We start from the raw sequence: 14,635 nt of genomic DNA on the forward strand, positions 1-14,635 counted from the left end.
CAGTTGCAACAAGACAGCTGACCAACGTGTACATAATAAGCTAATACTCCTGTGTGCTACACACTACAGTGTACGCTGTACACCTACTTACTGGTTTTGTCGCATCGGTCTGTGTCTCTGAGTTAATTTGTGTTTCTCTTACAGCTCCGGACCGCAAAAAATGCGCGTGCTCTTTGTGAGCTCGTTCCCGGCTCGTAACCAGCGCGTTCTGCCGTCAAGGGCGATCATTGGTTAAATGCGATCATGTGACTGATGCAAGCCAGATCCTTTTATTTAGCAAAACTGTGATTAATAGTTAAATATTATTGTTGAGGGGCACAGACAGGACTCCGCACGCCCACACACATAAAAAAAAAAATAATAATATTTTTTTTAAAAAAAAGTTGCCTCAACAAAAGGGCACTTTGGGCACCCATCAGGAAAGGGGCGGGTGCTCAAGCCCCTCTAGCCCCCCCCTCTTCACGTGCCTGGTGTTATGGTGCGTCATATTCTCTTGCCACGCTTTGGGCTTCTTAGTATCAGCTGAACATCATCATCAAGCATCACAATTCAGTGGTGGGCGTTATGGGCGGCCTTTGGCGGTCCAGAACTGTCCAAGAAGATCACTGTGCCCACTAATCAGAATTTTAAGCATGACCCTACCGGAAGTAGTGATGAACACATTCTGCGCTCACCACGGACAACGGCCCCGGTGTTTGGTGAGTTCATCAATCCACGAGAGAAAGTGTCTCACCTGAGTGTTTCCTGCCTTAAGATATGTTTTTTTCCACGTTTACTGCTGTGGCTACAGTGCACTATCCATGTATGAGTGTATCACTGTATGGTGCATGGTGTGGCTTGAAGTGGCTAGTTTGTCCTTCATTTTGTTGTGTAGCCTGTAAAGGTGGTCCACTGTATGCTTAGTACGCCTTTAGCACTGAGTCCTGCACTAATGTGTAAAATGTAAATTTAACGGCTCTTAAATGCATTTTAGTTATAACCTCTGTGTTTTTTGCAGCATCTCTGGCTGTGTATTGTTTTATGGCACAGCTAGTTTTAAATTGAACTCTATTTTTTTTCGGCAATATTGCCTACATTGATCGCTGTGCCATTGCGGCTACGACATGTTGCACAGCGGCGCCGTGGCTTAGTTGGTTAAAGCGCCTGTCTAGTAAACAGGAGATCCTGGGTTCGAATCCCAGCGGTGCCTTTTCGGCGCGCCAGGAGAAAGCTTCATGCTGCAGCGGTGTCATTAAAGCACCTCTTTGTTAACAAACACAGAGGGCTGATGTCACGGAGCATGCAGAGCGTATGAAACAGTTTAATTCACCAAATCATGTGATCACAGCTGATTTTGGAAAATATTAATATTCCCACAAATCATCTGTAGGGTTTACGGAGAATGATCCATAAAAAGAAGAAATATCCAGTGACCGTTGGTGTCAGAGGTGAAAGGAGAATGGCCAACTGCTTTGAGCTAATAGGTAGGCAAGAGTAATTTAAATTATTACTCACTACAACCAAGACATGCAGAAGAGTATCTCTGAACACACAACATGTTGAACCTTGAAGCAGATGAGCTACACCAGCTGAAGATTACTACCGGTGCCACTCCTGTCAGCGGAATGTAGGAAACTGAGGCTAAAATTCCCATAAGCTCACTGTGATTGAGCGACAGAAGACTGACAAAATGTTATGGCTCAGGCTGATGGTGATGGTGTAACAGTAGGGGATATTTTCCTAGAACACTTTGGGCCACTTGGTACCAACCATGCTTTACTTTAATATCAGCATACTTGAATATTGTTCCCGACCTGATCCCTCATAAAGGGATGGACCTGTCTGAAATAATCTCAAACTGATTCCCTGAACATGACAGTGAGTTCATGGTGTCCACCGTCACCAGTCGCATCATGGATTAACATGGATTACAACCCACTTTACCTGGGTTGGGATCCATTAAAGTGGGTTGGAATCCGTCCTTTTTTAAAAAAATAAAAATAAAAGAATCAATCTCTTCTTTAAAGAGTGATCTGGCCAAGAGGAGAACATAGACTGTAACAACAATCATACACAAATGCAGCCGACACCTCGTACTAGCATGTGAACACGCAATAACATAGCAAGTACATTATGAAGGTTTTTTTTTTCAAATGAGATGTCTGCTTATGTGCTGTATTTTTATGAACTACCAGCAGTTCGGTTCAGCTCCTCATTCCAATCATTTAACATTATTCCCTGAATGAACACCATCACTACCAGTGTGTATTACACAGAAGCTTATACAGTTCTAATAAATATATTTTCCCTTTTAAATTGCATTTATTTATTTATTTATTTATTTATTTTTCTGTTCCTGAGAAAAAAAAACAACTCCAAAATAAGATGCTGTTACACCCAGAGTATTTTGTGTGTCGCTGGTCCGCGTAGGTCTGCTTGCAGACCCCTATTTGAAACGACAGAGGGCGTGCGTGTCATCCATCGGCAGAGGGGTTAGTGTGAGTGAGAGAGTGATTCTGAGACACTCAGGGGGACCTGGCTGCTGCTGCTGCCGCCGTGCTGCCCGCTCCTGCTGAGGGAAGAGGAGGAAACATGAGCTCCAGGAAAGGTGCGTATAACTCATCCTCCAACTTAGCTACGCTAACCCGCTCCTGGTGGCGGAAGTTATGGGTGTACGTAGCCCTTGAGGGTATGCTAAACGCCATCCAGCCTCGTTGATGATGTGTGATTGTTCTCTCTTCCCCATCGCCACCTTTCCTCCTACACCCTTCCCCGGACTCGTCTGTGCCTGTGAATGAATGTAACCTCGGACCGGCAGTGATGGCCATCCAAGCTAGAAAGAGGAGGCCGAAGGGGAAGAAGGATAAAGCGGGTCACCATCGCAGGTAAGCGGGGCGGCAGCGGGGAAGTGTGGACGTGAAGTGTTTGTTTACTGACAGCGGGTCCCTCTCTGTGTGACACAAGCGCTGCTGCCGGTGCGTCGGTGGTATGACCGTGGACATATGGCACGGGCTGGTATTTTCATCCACAGGCGGGGTCCCGTGGAGTGTTTCGACTTACCACTTACATTATATGTGGACGGTGTGATCCCCGGGTCTCCACCTGATTCCCCCAAAACGACTGGGTCCTGCACCGCTTACAGCCTGCACATACTCGTGTAGTTTATTTTGCATGCCTGAGCTTCCAGCACAGATGGTTTCTTGGTAGATTTTTTTTAAAACTAAGGTTTCAAAGCGAGGATTGACAGATGTCACGGCTCATTTCCGTTTTATTTTTAGCGATGGCAGCACCAGACTGGCACGGAGTAAACGCCCACTTACATCGCCTAACCCGTGTGGGGAGTCTCTGGCATGGTGTTATGTAACTTTTCTTGGCTCTCCCGGTGCGTTGTTTCCTGGTTTTGCCAGGCAGCTTTACAGTATGGGTGCACGAGCAGTTCGGCGTGATTTTGCCGGCGTGAGTAGTTGCAGCCGAGGCTGGCGTGCCAGCAGCGCAGTGGCTGCGTAAAGTGCATGTGAATTGGAGTGGAGAGAGTGGGGGGCTTTCTTCATGGCGTAACGCTATTGGAGCGACGTCACCAGCAGCCGAAGAAGACATCAATTAGGTGATACCAACGGTGCAGACACCCCAGGGTGGCTGCTGGTGGCTGGAATGTGCTGGAATGTCCCAAACACCTGGACAGTCATAGTGAAACCAGATAGACGTTTATAAAATGGCAGATGTTCCAAAAAAATAGAGAACTGACTCCACAATTGTCTTGTAAATAAAACATGACTCGTGCAATGGCCCTACAGGTGTCCTGTAATGGATGCTGGTTCGCCTTTGCCCTTTAAATGCTGCAAAATGTAATGTAGTGGCTAATGGTAAAATGACCTAAACTACCCCTCCCCCCACACACACACAACAACAACAAAAAAAACCCTGAAAAGAACCCCTCCTCTCTGTAGCTAGCATTTTAGCTAGCATTTTTTTGGAGGCTAATCAACAATAATATTCCTCAAAATTCAGTAGATCCCCCCAAATATAAGAACATAAAAGCAGTATATTACAACATTTGAGATACTACAACAACAAAATATTTGCTCAATAAACTGCTCAGACAATGCATCAGTTATTAAAAAATATTTGGCTATTATCAGCTCACTAACAGATGTGACAGCAGTTGTTTTGTTTTTTTTAATGTAATGTGTTCCCCTCAAAAATACCTTCATTATGTGATATAAATTTCTAAATGAGTTACTTTTATGTTTCTAAATGAATTTCTAAATCAACTACACTTTTATGGCATTGATACCTGGAAGAAACACAATATATAAACAAACTATTTATTTAAAAAAAAAAAGAATTTAGCTGAGTCCCTTTGCACTCTGACCTGTAGAATATCCCTTTAGAGATGCTGCAGTTATGTAATACTTTCAATACTTGGCGATCAAGAAACCCTGACACTTGATTAAATGTGGTTAATTTTTGATCACACTATGTGAAGTGTTAAGTGTGCCTCAAACATGTTTTGGCACATCTGTGCTTCAGTTTATGGTTACATATTAGATTACGCAGGTGCCAGTTCCTGAATCTGGCGTGCTATTATTGACTGATTTACTGCCAGCGCTTCTTTATTAAACTTCAGTTGTAAAAGTGTGAAAAGCATGTATTTTTACACGCTTACAGTAGGTTTTTGCATTTCTGATCATTTCTGATTTTAAAAAAAGCTGACATGGTGAAATTATTTTCACTGATGTAGTTTATCATACAGGTCATCAGTTCCACAGTTTATATTCTCTATCAGGGTGAATGATTGATAACAAGCTTTATAAAATATAGAACAGTTTTGACAGTATACACTGCAGCTTGATGATGGTGTAGGGCAGCACATTCCTTTAGTACAACAGCCAAAAAAGAAAAAAAAATGTATGAGCACAACAGCCTAAATAACAGGAAATGACACAAAGTGCTTTGCATTTGATATCATCAGATTGCACTATACAGGAATATATTAGAGGAACAAAGAGTCAATAGGGAAATAAACACTGGGAATTACATGGCAAGGATAAACATAGGAATAAAATAAACATGGACTTTACACACCATTTAAAAAAAACCTTTGAACGAACTAAAAGCAAGGATTAAAAAAAACATGAGTCTTTAAATTCAGATTATTATAGATATGATTTGAAATGGGATATTATTCCAAAGTCTGGAGGCAGAATGTGTTATAAGCAGATCAGAAATGTAATGTGGGGCTAACCCATTAATGGCTTAAAAAACAAAGAGTAAAAATGTAGAAACACCTCTTTTTTTCACTAGTAATCAGAGAGCCAGAAAAGATGTTCTGCATTATAGTTGTCCAGTCGAGAAATAATAAATGCATGGATTATTGTGCTGAGGTCTACTGGGGATAACAATGACTTTACTTTTGCAATATATCTAAGATGGTAAAAGCTGCCTTTCACAACCTTTTTTCTCTTGTTTATTAAAATTCAATAAACTATCAATAAAAGACGTAGATCTGTAAGCTGATTTTGAAAATTAGCACACAGAAGACCAAGAGTAGAGCTGATACTGGAAACTAAGCTGGTCCAAAAATGATCACTTCACTTTTCTTATCATTCATCTGAATGATATTTATTGGCATCTAGGATCTGACGTTCTCCACACAGCTGAACAGGTTCTTCAACCAACATTACATTCTCTGTGAAACGAGTAGGTAAGGTTGTGTGTCATCTGCATAACAGCACGATGCAGTCTTATATTTTTTAAAAATCGAGCCGAGGGAAAGCATGTGTAAATAAGAGAGGTCCCATAGTGGAGCCTGTGTGGATGCAATAGGGCAGCGGTCCCCAACCCCCGGGCCACGGACCGGTAACGGTCCGTGAGTCATTTGGTACCGGGCCGCGAGAGTTGAGGCTCAGGTGTGAAATGTATAGTTTTCAGGGTTTTTATCGGTTTTTAGCGTTATTTTGTTATCGTTAACTCGGTTTTCCTGGGTCTTTTCACGTGTGTTATGAATAAATCTTCTTTTTTTTTTTGTACTAGTTTTATTTTCTTGTATTTATCCGCAACACCTTAAAGGCCGGTCCGTGAAAATATTGTCGGGCATAAACCGGTCCGTGGCGCAAAAAAGGTTGGGGACCGCTGCAATAGGGTACTGGAGCAGAGGTAGATGAGCAATTTCCTATCTTGACTGAGAAGCTTCTGTCTTAATTAAGAGCTAAATTGTTTTAGTAAGATAAAAACTAAACGAAAGAAGGAGCTCTGTTGAAAAAAATGGAGCTGATTAAGTACAAATGTTAATAAAAAGAGCAAGATTACCATAAATATTAATAAAATGAGAACAGATTTTGCTAAAGGAAAATATTTGAAAGCGAAATAAAACAAGGAAATATTAGAAGGTATTAAAGTGAGTCAGCAAACAAAGTGTCAGAGTGAAATTAAAATATATAAATGTAAACTGTTTGATCCCTGACGTCTATCAGAAGCAGTTATGTCTTTATCTCACTGTCTGTCTCTTGATCTTGTGCTCTTTCTCTCACGTGGTGTTTTTAAAAAAAATAGGTCACACATGCATCCATCCATTTATTCATACAACCATTTATCCATCCCTGTAATGAGATGCTTATTCAGGACAGGGTCACAGTTGAATCAAAGTAAGCTCATACACAGACTCTCAAGCACAATCACAGTCTCTCTCTCGGTTTCTCTTTGGTAGATTTACACTCCTGTTTAAATGGCGTTTTCATGGACTTTTATCCACATCCATTCCCATCTTCTGCCTTCTGCCGTTTGAGATGGGCTTTTCTGTTTAGAAACCACAACAACCCACATACACTCACAAACACACCTTTTATCTTGAGCGTTAATAACGTAGATAAATAGTAAAATTTAATTTGTGCTACTTTTATGTAAGCAGTGCGTTGTCACTTGACTTTGATGTCTTTGAAATTTAAGCAGATACAGCGTCCTTTGTTTGAACTAATTCAAGTGGAAACATAAGCAAGGACAGGAAGGTTTGTATAAAAAGGACCCAGCGGTGAGGTTACGAGGTGTTTATGGTTGTACCAAATTTGAAACTGAGACCAAGTATTCAGTACAGTGATCCACAATCAGGGCAGCATGGTATTTAACACTGTTACCTTACAGCAAGAAGGCCCTGCTGTTTAAATCTGCCATCTGGCCTTTCTGTGTGGAGCTTGCATGTTCTCCCCGGATACTCTGGCTTCCTCTCACAGTCCAAAGACATAGAGTTAGTGGGATTAGGTTAATTGGTGATTCTTAATTGCCAACAGGTGTGAATATGAGTGTGACTCCTCGTCTAACTCTCTGTCTTATTGATGTGACAGAGGGGTGACCTGTCCAGGGTGTACTCCGCCTCTCAGCCTATGGCAGCTTGGATAGACTACTACTGTTTCCGTCTAGCTGCTGGTGGAGTTTTCTCTGTATCAGTCTGTGTCCTTAAGAGAAACATGACAGTTTCAAGAAATAGATGACTGGGTTATCTTGTTAAGTTGTCTGTCTCTCTGTCCGTTTAACACTGCCTATTAACATTGCGAATGAGCAAGACTGATAACATTTACTGCTTATCTCCCACATTAACCTTATCATTTTATTATTAGCCATAGCTGCTAGCTGCTACCTTAATGATAACAGACAGCTGGTGTGGCTACAGGGTCACTGCTATTAGTGTTGTTAACGCCAACTTCTTCAGCTGCTAGTGAGATGCCTTGTGTCTCCCTCTCTGGTGGTAAAAAGAGTAAAAAGGGACAAATATACTTATAATCAAAAGAGTGTTAATTATTATTATTTATTATTATTGACATAAATATTTGTAGGGTCCCTTAACAGCTGCACTGCAACGTCTTACAGCCTTTATTATGAGATTATGAGATGTATTCATGCATTTTCTTGTGTGTGTTTCACTTGATGCACAGGAGTGTTTTTTGCACTTTCCACAGATCAGTTATCAGTTATAAGGCAGTCTGTGGGGCAGTATGAGTTAGCCGTCTTTATTTATTTATTATTTTTGGCAGTTATGATCGCTGGCAAATCAGATGCAAAGTCGACCCTTTCTGTATCTTAGCCTTATAATATCCAGACTGAAATAAGTAGTAGAATCATTGTCAGTCCTCTTAAATAAATTAATGTTGGTCTTAAAGATGTTTGTGATCAAATACCTGCAAAACTAATGAGACAGATCTTAGCTTCAGCTGTATGTTGTCGTTGGTGCAACTCTCGTTTGCTATCAGTCTCAACTAGGTGAACTTGGTCAGGATTACCAATACATGTCAATTTGTTTGTGCTGCATTAGCACGTTATGTTACTATGTTAAGTGTAGCCTTACAGTGGAAGTCTTATTTATGTGAAAAAACATAGACAGCAGAAGGAAAATACATGCATTTAACTTTAAGGCAGTATAAACTATCTGTTTAAAGACTTTATTTACTGCACTTCATTATGGTCTTTTAATGGACGATGTCCATCTCGCTGTTTGTCTTTCACTATTGATCAGATACTGACAGGAGGAATGTTGCAATTCAGCAATGCATTTGAGACTTTTGTCTTCTCATTGACTCAGAAACAAATATGTGCATATTTTTTTCACACAGAACCATGATGTGTGAGAAACCACATGCTCAGTGTTGCTTTGATGTTTAAAGACCATCAACACAAGAACTGGCTCAGTCACATGTTTGAGTGAATTGCTCGCCGCAGCATATTTGTGGAGCAAAGAAACCGATGTATTGGCCTTGCAGCTACAACTCTGGCCTTCAAAGCCTTTTCCAAGCTTTTATCACTTCTGTTCAATGTGCTGACCACATGTCATGTACCAGGCCTGCCTGGCCAATGCGAACACAGTGCTATTATTTATTGGGTTTATCCATTAACGCAACACAGTATTGACTACGCGTGTGTGTGCATGTGTGTGTGAAAATGTGAGATGTCTGTAGGTGGATATACTTTCATATTGGTTGCAGACTTAAGAAAGTTCACGCTAAGTTCAAGTTTTTATCATCTAGATTTTGCTTTTGTGGCCCTTTGAGGTTCAGGTTATCAAATGAACAGAGTAACCCGATCTTGCTGTTTTCTTTTATCAGCAGTTTTTCCTTTCTTTTAGCCTGACTGATTGGACTACTGGTTTTCTGTGCGTGAGAAAGATGGATAGTGGAGTCTTGAAAGTTTGGAGTCTTGAAAGTTTGCTTGTATTGACTTTGTTCACTAATTTGACTTTTTCTCACCCAAATCAGGCCCAAGTTAGAGAACAAAGAACAAAGATGCAGGACTTTTTTTGTGTGCAGGGTCTAGATTACCAGATTGTGGAGTAGTATAACTTTAAAAAAGAAAAAAGTTCTTATAGCAGATCTGTTACTCTTACTATTGATTCATCTGTGAAGTGCTTGTAATATATGTGGGCGATCGTGGCTCAAGAGTTGGGAGTTCACCTTGTAATCGGAAGGTTGCCGGTTCAAGCCCCAGCTTGGACAGTCTCGGTTGTTGTGTCCTTGGGCAAGACACTTCACCCGTTGCCTACTGGTGGTGGTCAGAGAGCCCGGTGGCGCCAGTGTCCGGCAGCCTCGCCTCTGTCAGTGCGCCCCAGGGTGGCTGTGGCTACAATGTAGCTGCCATCACGTGTGTGTGAATGGGTGGATGACTGGATATGTAAAGCGCTTTGGGGTCCTTAGGGACTAGTAAAGTGCTATATAAATACAGGCCATTTATGTCTAATCAATTCACAGTTTCTTAAAGTATAAACCCATTATTTTCGTTATAAAGCCATTATAACTAGGAGTGGGGGAAACAAATACAAGTGCATAGTACAGGATAATAGCGTGATATTTTGTGTTGCAGTATTGTATTGATAGATGGACACCAAATGTTGATCTTTTATTAAATAAATGTGTACTCAGGGTATACTATGAACATGCTTCTCCATTCTGTGATAAGGTTAGATGAGAAAAATGAAATTAAATCTGCTCAGCCGGAAAAAAACACACTTAGCTTGACAAACTGCCTCCTAATTCAGTCAAAGTAATGGCTCAGTCACAGAAGTAAAAACAGACAAGCAACCTCCTTGCATCAACAAAAACGTCGGTGGCTGCCTGGTGATTGTATAGAATTTTTTCCCGTTCTGTGACCGATTGCAGCTTGCGGTGATTAAATGGTTGCCTAGAATTTCAGGCTGTTTGCACATTCATAACTACTCTTGATTGCAAGGGGATTGTGCAGGTTGCCTGATATAAGGCAACCTTTTTGCAACAGTTACAGTCTGATGTGCACTGCAATCACTCTCAGTGAGTTAGTTAAAGGTTTGCAAATAACTGCCTTCTAATTTATAAATGCAGCCAGACTGTCAATGTGTTGCTATCAGTCTGAATTAATCGTTGCCATTGAGCACAACTCAGCTGGTTGCACTCTGGTTGTGTTCCTTTAGAGCAGGAAGCTTCCTCATCACAAATGTAAAAGTGAAATGTACATTTCTGTCTATGTAGAGTGCAACAGATATGGGATTTTGAATGATTTGCTGCAGTTGTTTCCTGTATTATCAGAGACAGATTGGATGCAATTGCCAACTTGGCCCAATTCAATTGCAGACAGATATTAGACTGATTGTAGACTGATTCCATCTTACGGCAACATTTATAGCAGGTTTTAGTGACACTGTTCATATGGTTGAAAATCGCAGTTTAGCTTTGAGCACCTAATTTGCTGTTGAAAAAAGGTGACAAATCCCAATATCAAATCTTCAAAAGTAAGCAACAGGAGCAATTAATGTTTGAGATGTTGCTTCCAAGCTACCTGGAGAATTTAGTATAAAAATATCTGACACTAATTTACCATCGCTCAATAAATATTAGTGTAATTGTTTTAAATCTTTTTAACTTATACCTGCTTACTCAGTTCAGCTCTCTCTGTGTTATTAAGTCTAGACCGTTGCCTAAAATAAACACCATTGGCTGAGAGTTGTTTGGAAGAAAGGCTGTGCAGAGCCGATGCCTAACTGGTGACTGCTGAATAATGATGTCATGTTGATTTACCCTGGGCCTGCCATTTGTTACTCACCAGTTTCACTGTATCCTGCGGCTTAAAGTTGCCTGGATTAAAATCGATCTGGCTGCATGCATTTTCTCACTGACTCTATAGACGGACTTTGCATGTTATCAGCAAAAAGAGCTTGTTTAAGACAGGATAAACTCAGGGGCTTCACCGAGATAAGATAAATAAAGATCATCTCCCTTTAAACCAACTTTCTTCTGATTGACTGCCACTCTGCCCCATTTTTATGACATCATAAAGGTCCAAGAATAGAAAGAAATTGCCAGTAAGCTTGTTAGAGGATGACCGAGCCTTTGCAAGTTTCAGCTGCTTGGGCTCATTGTGAATCACCTCTTTCATTAAGTGGAACTGGATTAGCATACCAAGGCTTACAGGTTTTTGACTGTGAAAAGTGACTCCAGTATAATAGCATTCAGTAGTCATAACTTTTTTTGTTTTTACAGACTGGCAATAAGGAATCTAAATGCTAATATTCTTCTTGGGATGTACAGTGTTTATTCTCTGGTCTAAGAACACAAGATGAACTTGGAGTTTACTTAAATACAGTATGTAATGCATACAGAAAGGTTACATTTCAGTGTTATAACATGGAAGTATGAAAAAATAACCATTATTTACATAATGGGTGGCTGTAGTTCAGGAAGTAGAGCAGGTCATCTACTAATCAGAAGGTTGTTGGTTTGATCCCTGGCTGCTCCAGTTTGCATGCCAAGAAAGTGCACATGAACTTAAATTTGCCACCCATCCCTGAAGAAGCATGGCCTCAGTTATGATTTAGCACTGTCAGGCAAGATGCTGAACCCCAAGTTCCTCTCTTGTGCATCCATATGAATGTGTGTGAGATAGAAAGCACTTAGGCATAAAAAAGTGCATGTGTAAATGGATGAAGGAGGCATGTAGTATAATGTGCTTTGAGTGCTCAAATAGAGTAGAAATGCAATATGTAACATGCACATTCATTTCTATTTCAAATATTTTAAAAAATATTTTTGTATTGTTAGATAGCAAGCGTGAAAGGAGATGACTAACCACTAGCCTAATAGTGCACACCCTGGTTCTTGTATTAAAGTTCACCAACGTCAGGCTGCTGTTATTCAGGTTTTCTTGGATATTTGTCATACCAGTGAATCTTGGGGAAAAAAAAGAATATCTTGAAAGGTGTGTGTGTGTTTTATTATTTAGTGCAAAAAGATAAACTTTCATATAATCTATTCATTACACTTAAAGTGAAAATTCAATTCAATTCAATTCAATTTTATTTATATAGTGCCAAATCACAACAAAAGTTGACTCAAGGCACTTCATAGATACAGAGAAAAACCCAACAATCATATGACCCCCTATGAGCAAGCACTTTGGCGACAGTGGGAAGGAAAAACTCCCTTTTAACAGGAAGAAACCTCTGGCAGAACCAGGCTCAGGGAGGGGCGGCCATCTGCTGCCACTAGTTGGGGAGAGAGAAGGAAAACAGGATAAAGACATGATGTGGAAGAGAGACAGAGGTTAATAACAGATTCAATTCAATTCAATTCAATGCAGAGAGGTCTATTAACACATAGTGAGTGAGAAAGGTGACTGGAAGGAAAAACTCAATGCATCATGGGAATCCCCGGCAGCCTACGTCTGTTGCAGCATAACTAAGGGAGGATTCAGGGTCACCTGGTCCAGCTCTAACTATATGCTTTAGCAAAAAGGAAAGTTTTAAACCTAATCTTAATAGAAGAGATAGTGTCTGTCTCCCGAATCCAAACTGGAAGCTGGTTCCACAGAAGAGGGGCCTGAAAACTGAAGGCTCTCCCTCCCATTCTACTTTTAAATACTCTAGGAACAACAAGTCGATTGACAACATCTTTTTTGTTCTAATTTTGATGATTATGGCTCATAGCTCATGAAAATCAGAAATCCAGCATCTCGAATTACAAGAATGTTTCCTTAGATCAAAAATGGATTTCCAATGCATGTTCTAAAAATTAGATTCAGTTACACTTAGTTGGCATGTTTCCACAAATTACTGCATCAGTGTGGAGTGGAGGCGATCTGCTTGTGGTGTTACTGAAGCCCAGGGTACTCTGATAGCACTATTCAGCTTGTCTGTATTTTTGGGTTGGATGTTTCCCATCTTCCTCTTGACAATACTTTACAGATTCTCAGTGGGGTTCAGCTCAGGGGTGTCGGGTGGCTAATCAACAAGTAATAACATGGTCAGCAAACCGTTTGGTTGTATTTTTGGCACTGTATGCAGGTGCTAAGTCCTGCGGGAAAAGAAAATCGGCATCTCCATAAAGCTTGTCAGCAGATGGAAGCGTGAAGTGCTCTTAAATCTCCCAGTTGACAGCTGCAATGACTTTAGACAGTGAAGCGACCATCACTGCCAGCAGCAGAGGACCCCAAATCATCACAACCTGTGTCAAACTCACACTGAACTTCAAACACCCTGGACTCTGAGCCTCTCCATTCTTCCTCCAGACTCTAGAACTTTGATCTCCAAATGCAATACAAAATGTATTTTCATCTGGAAAAAGGACTTTAAACCACTGTGGAACAGAAAACAAGTTTAACGCACTGCATCAGGTTAACTTTTCAGACTCAGAAGCCACGTCTGTGGGTAAACACTATATAGTATAATAGAAATCAACATAGTGGATAACACTGATTCAGATGATATTTTATTTTGGTGTATATTCAGCCTTTTAATGCATAGTGTTGAAAGCTTAAAGGTTCAAAAATATCAACAGATGATTTTTTTCTTCCCATAATGTTGATATATGAGATATTTTTATATTTATTATCTGTTTGTCTTATTTAAGATCAGCCTGCTATCATAATAAACAATATTTATACTACAAGTAATAAGCAAGAGTTATGGAGTGGACTTTCTACCTGTTAATAAACCTAATTGATTTTCTGGGGATGCCAGGAGACCATCCCTCTGTAGATGAACCCCAGTGGCTGTGTGTCTCAGAGCTGTCCAATTATTCGAGTTTAGGAAGCAGTTGTGGGTTGATGACCTGTATGTAATGTGTTGTATAGATGTGTGAGAGAGAGCAGTCTTCTGGGAGGCAGATTTGTACAGCTCAGCTTCATCAATACTCTGGCCTGCCTGGGCGACAGGAGCTGAGAGCTGAGCATGTGAGCTGCATGTAGAAACAGGGAGAGAAAGAAATGGTGAGAACCATGCAGAAAGCTAGAGAGGTGGAGCAAAAAAATAATGGGAGAGCATAAGCAAGGAGGGAAAGGGACCGCGAGGGTGAAAAGGAGAGCTTGTGTCTGGTCCACCAGTAGCAACAGAAAAGCCCAGGATGGAGAAAGTGAGTAAGGAAAGTGAGAGGGGGAATTAGAGGATGCCACAGGGTGGCTGCAGGCAGGAAATGAGGGTTTTAGTAAAAGCTGCTGTGCTGGCCACATGGGAGACAGCACACAGGTCAATGTAGACACAGACTGGAAAGCCCGGTATCTTCATTTACATACAGGCTGTCTCCATTAATACTGTATTTATGTATTTTGTTTCAAAATCAGTTTTACCCCTGTTCTTTTATTCGTCGAGGCATCCAGAGACAGAACTCAGTAGTTATTTCACAAAACCTTTATTCATCTTTATTTAAGCATGCAC

At 40.7% G+C, this 14,635-nt stretch overlaps 1 protein-coding gene and 1 non-coding gene across 6 annotated transcripts in view; both read left to right on the forward strand.

Moving 5' to 3' along the window:
* Nucleotides 1-1,115: 1,115 nt before the first annotated feature.
* trnat-agu (transfer RNA threonine (anticodon AGU)) lies at nucleotides 1,116-1,189 on the forward strand. The gene has a single exon. It is a non-coding gene; the product is annotated as a tRNA-Thr (tRNA).
* A 1,328-nt stretch (nucleotides 1,190-2,517) lies between these two features.
* Nucleotides 2,518-14,635, forward strand: part of srpk2 (SRSF protein kinase 2) — a 70,289-nt gene continuing 58,171 nt past the window's right edge. For all 5 annotated transcript variants that reach the window (XM_087843270.1, XM_087843267.1, XM_087843268.1 and 2 more), the window contains exons 1-2: nucleotides 2,518-2,587; nucleotides 2,798-2,864. In XM_087843270.1, the coding sequence (XP_087699396.1) occupies nucleotides 2,572-2,587; nucleotides 2,798-2,864 (83 nt within the window). In that variant the 5' untranslated portion in view covers nucleotides 2,518-2,571. The remainder of the gene's footprint in view (nucleotides 2,588-2,797; nucleotides 2,865-14,635) is intronic.

The sequence above is a fragment of the Neolamprologus brichardi genome, chromosome 7, assembly GCF_056152115.1.
Source record: "Neolamprologus brichardi isolate AB-2024 chromosome 7, ASM5615211v1, whole genome shotgun sequence".
Lineage (NCBI taxonomy): Eukaryota > Metazoa > Chordata > Actinopteri > Cichliformes > Cichlidae > Neolamprologus > Neolamprologus brichardi.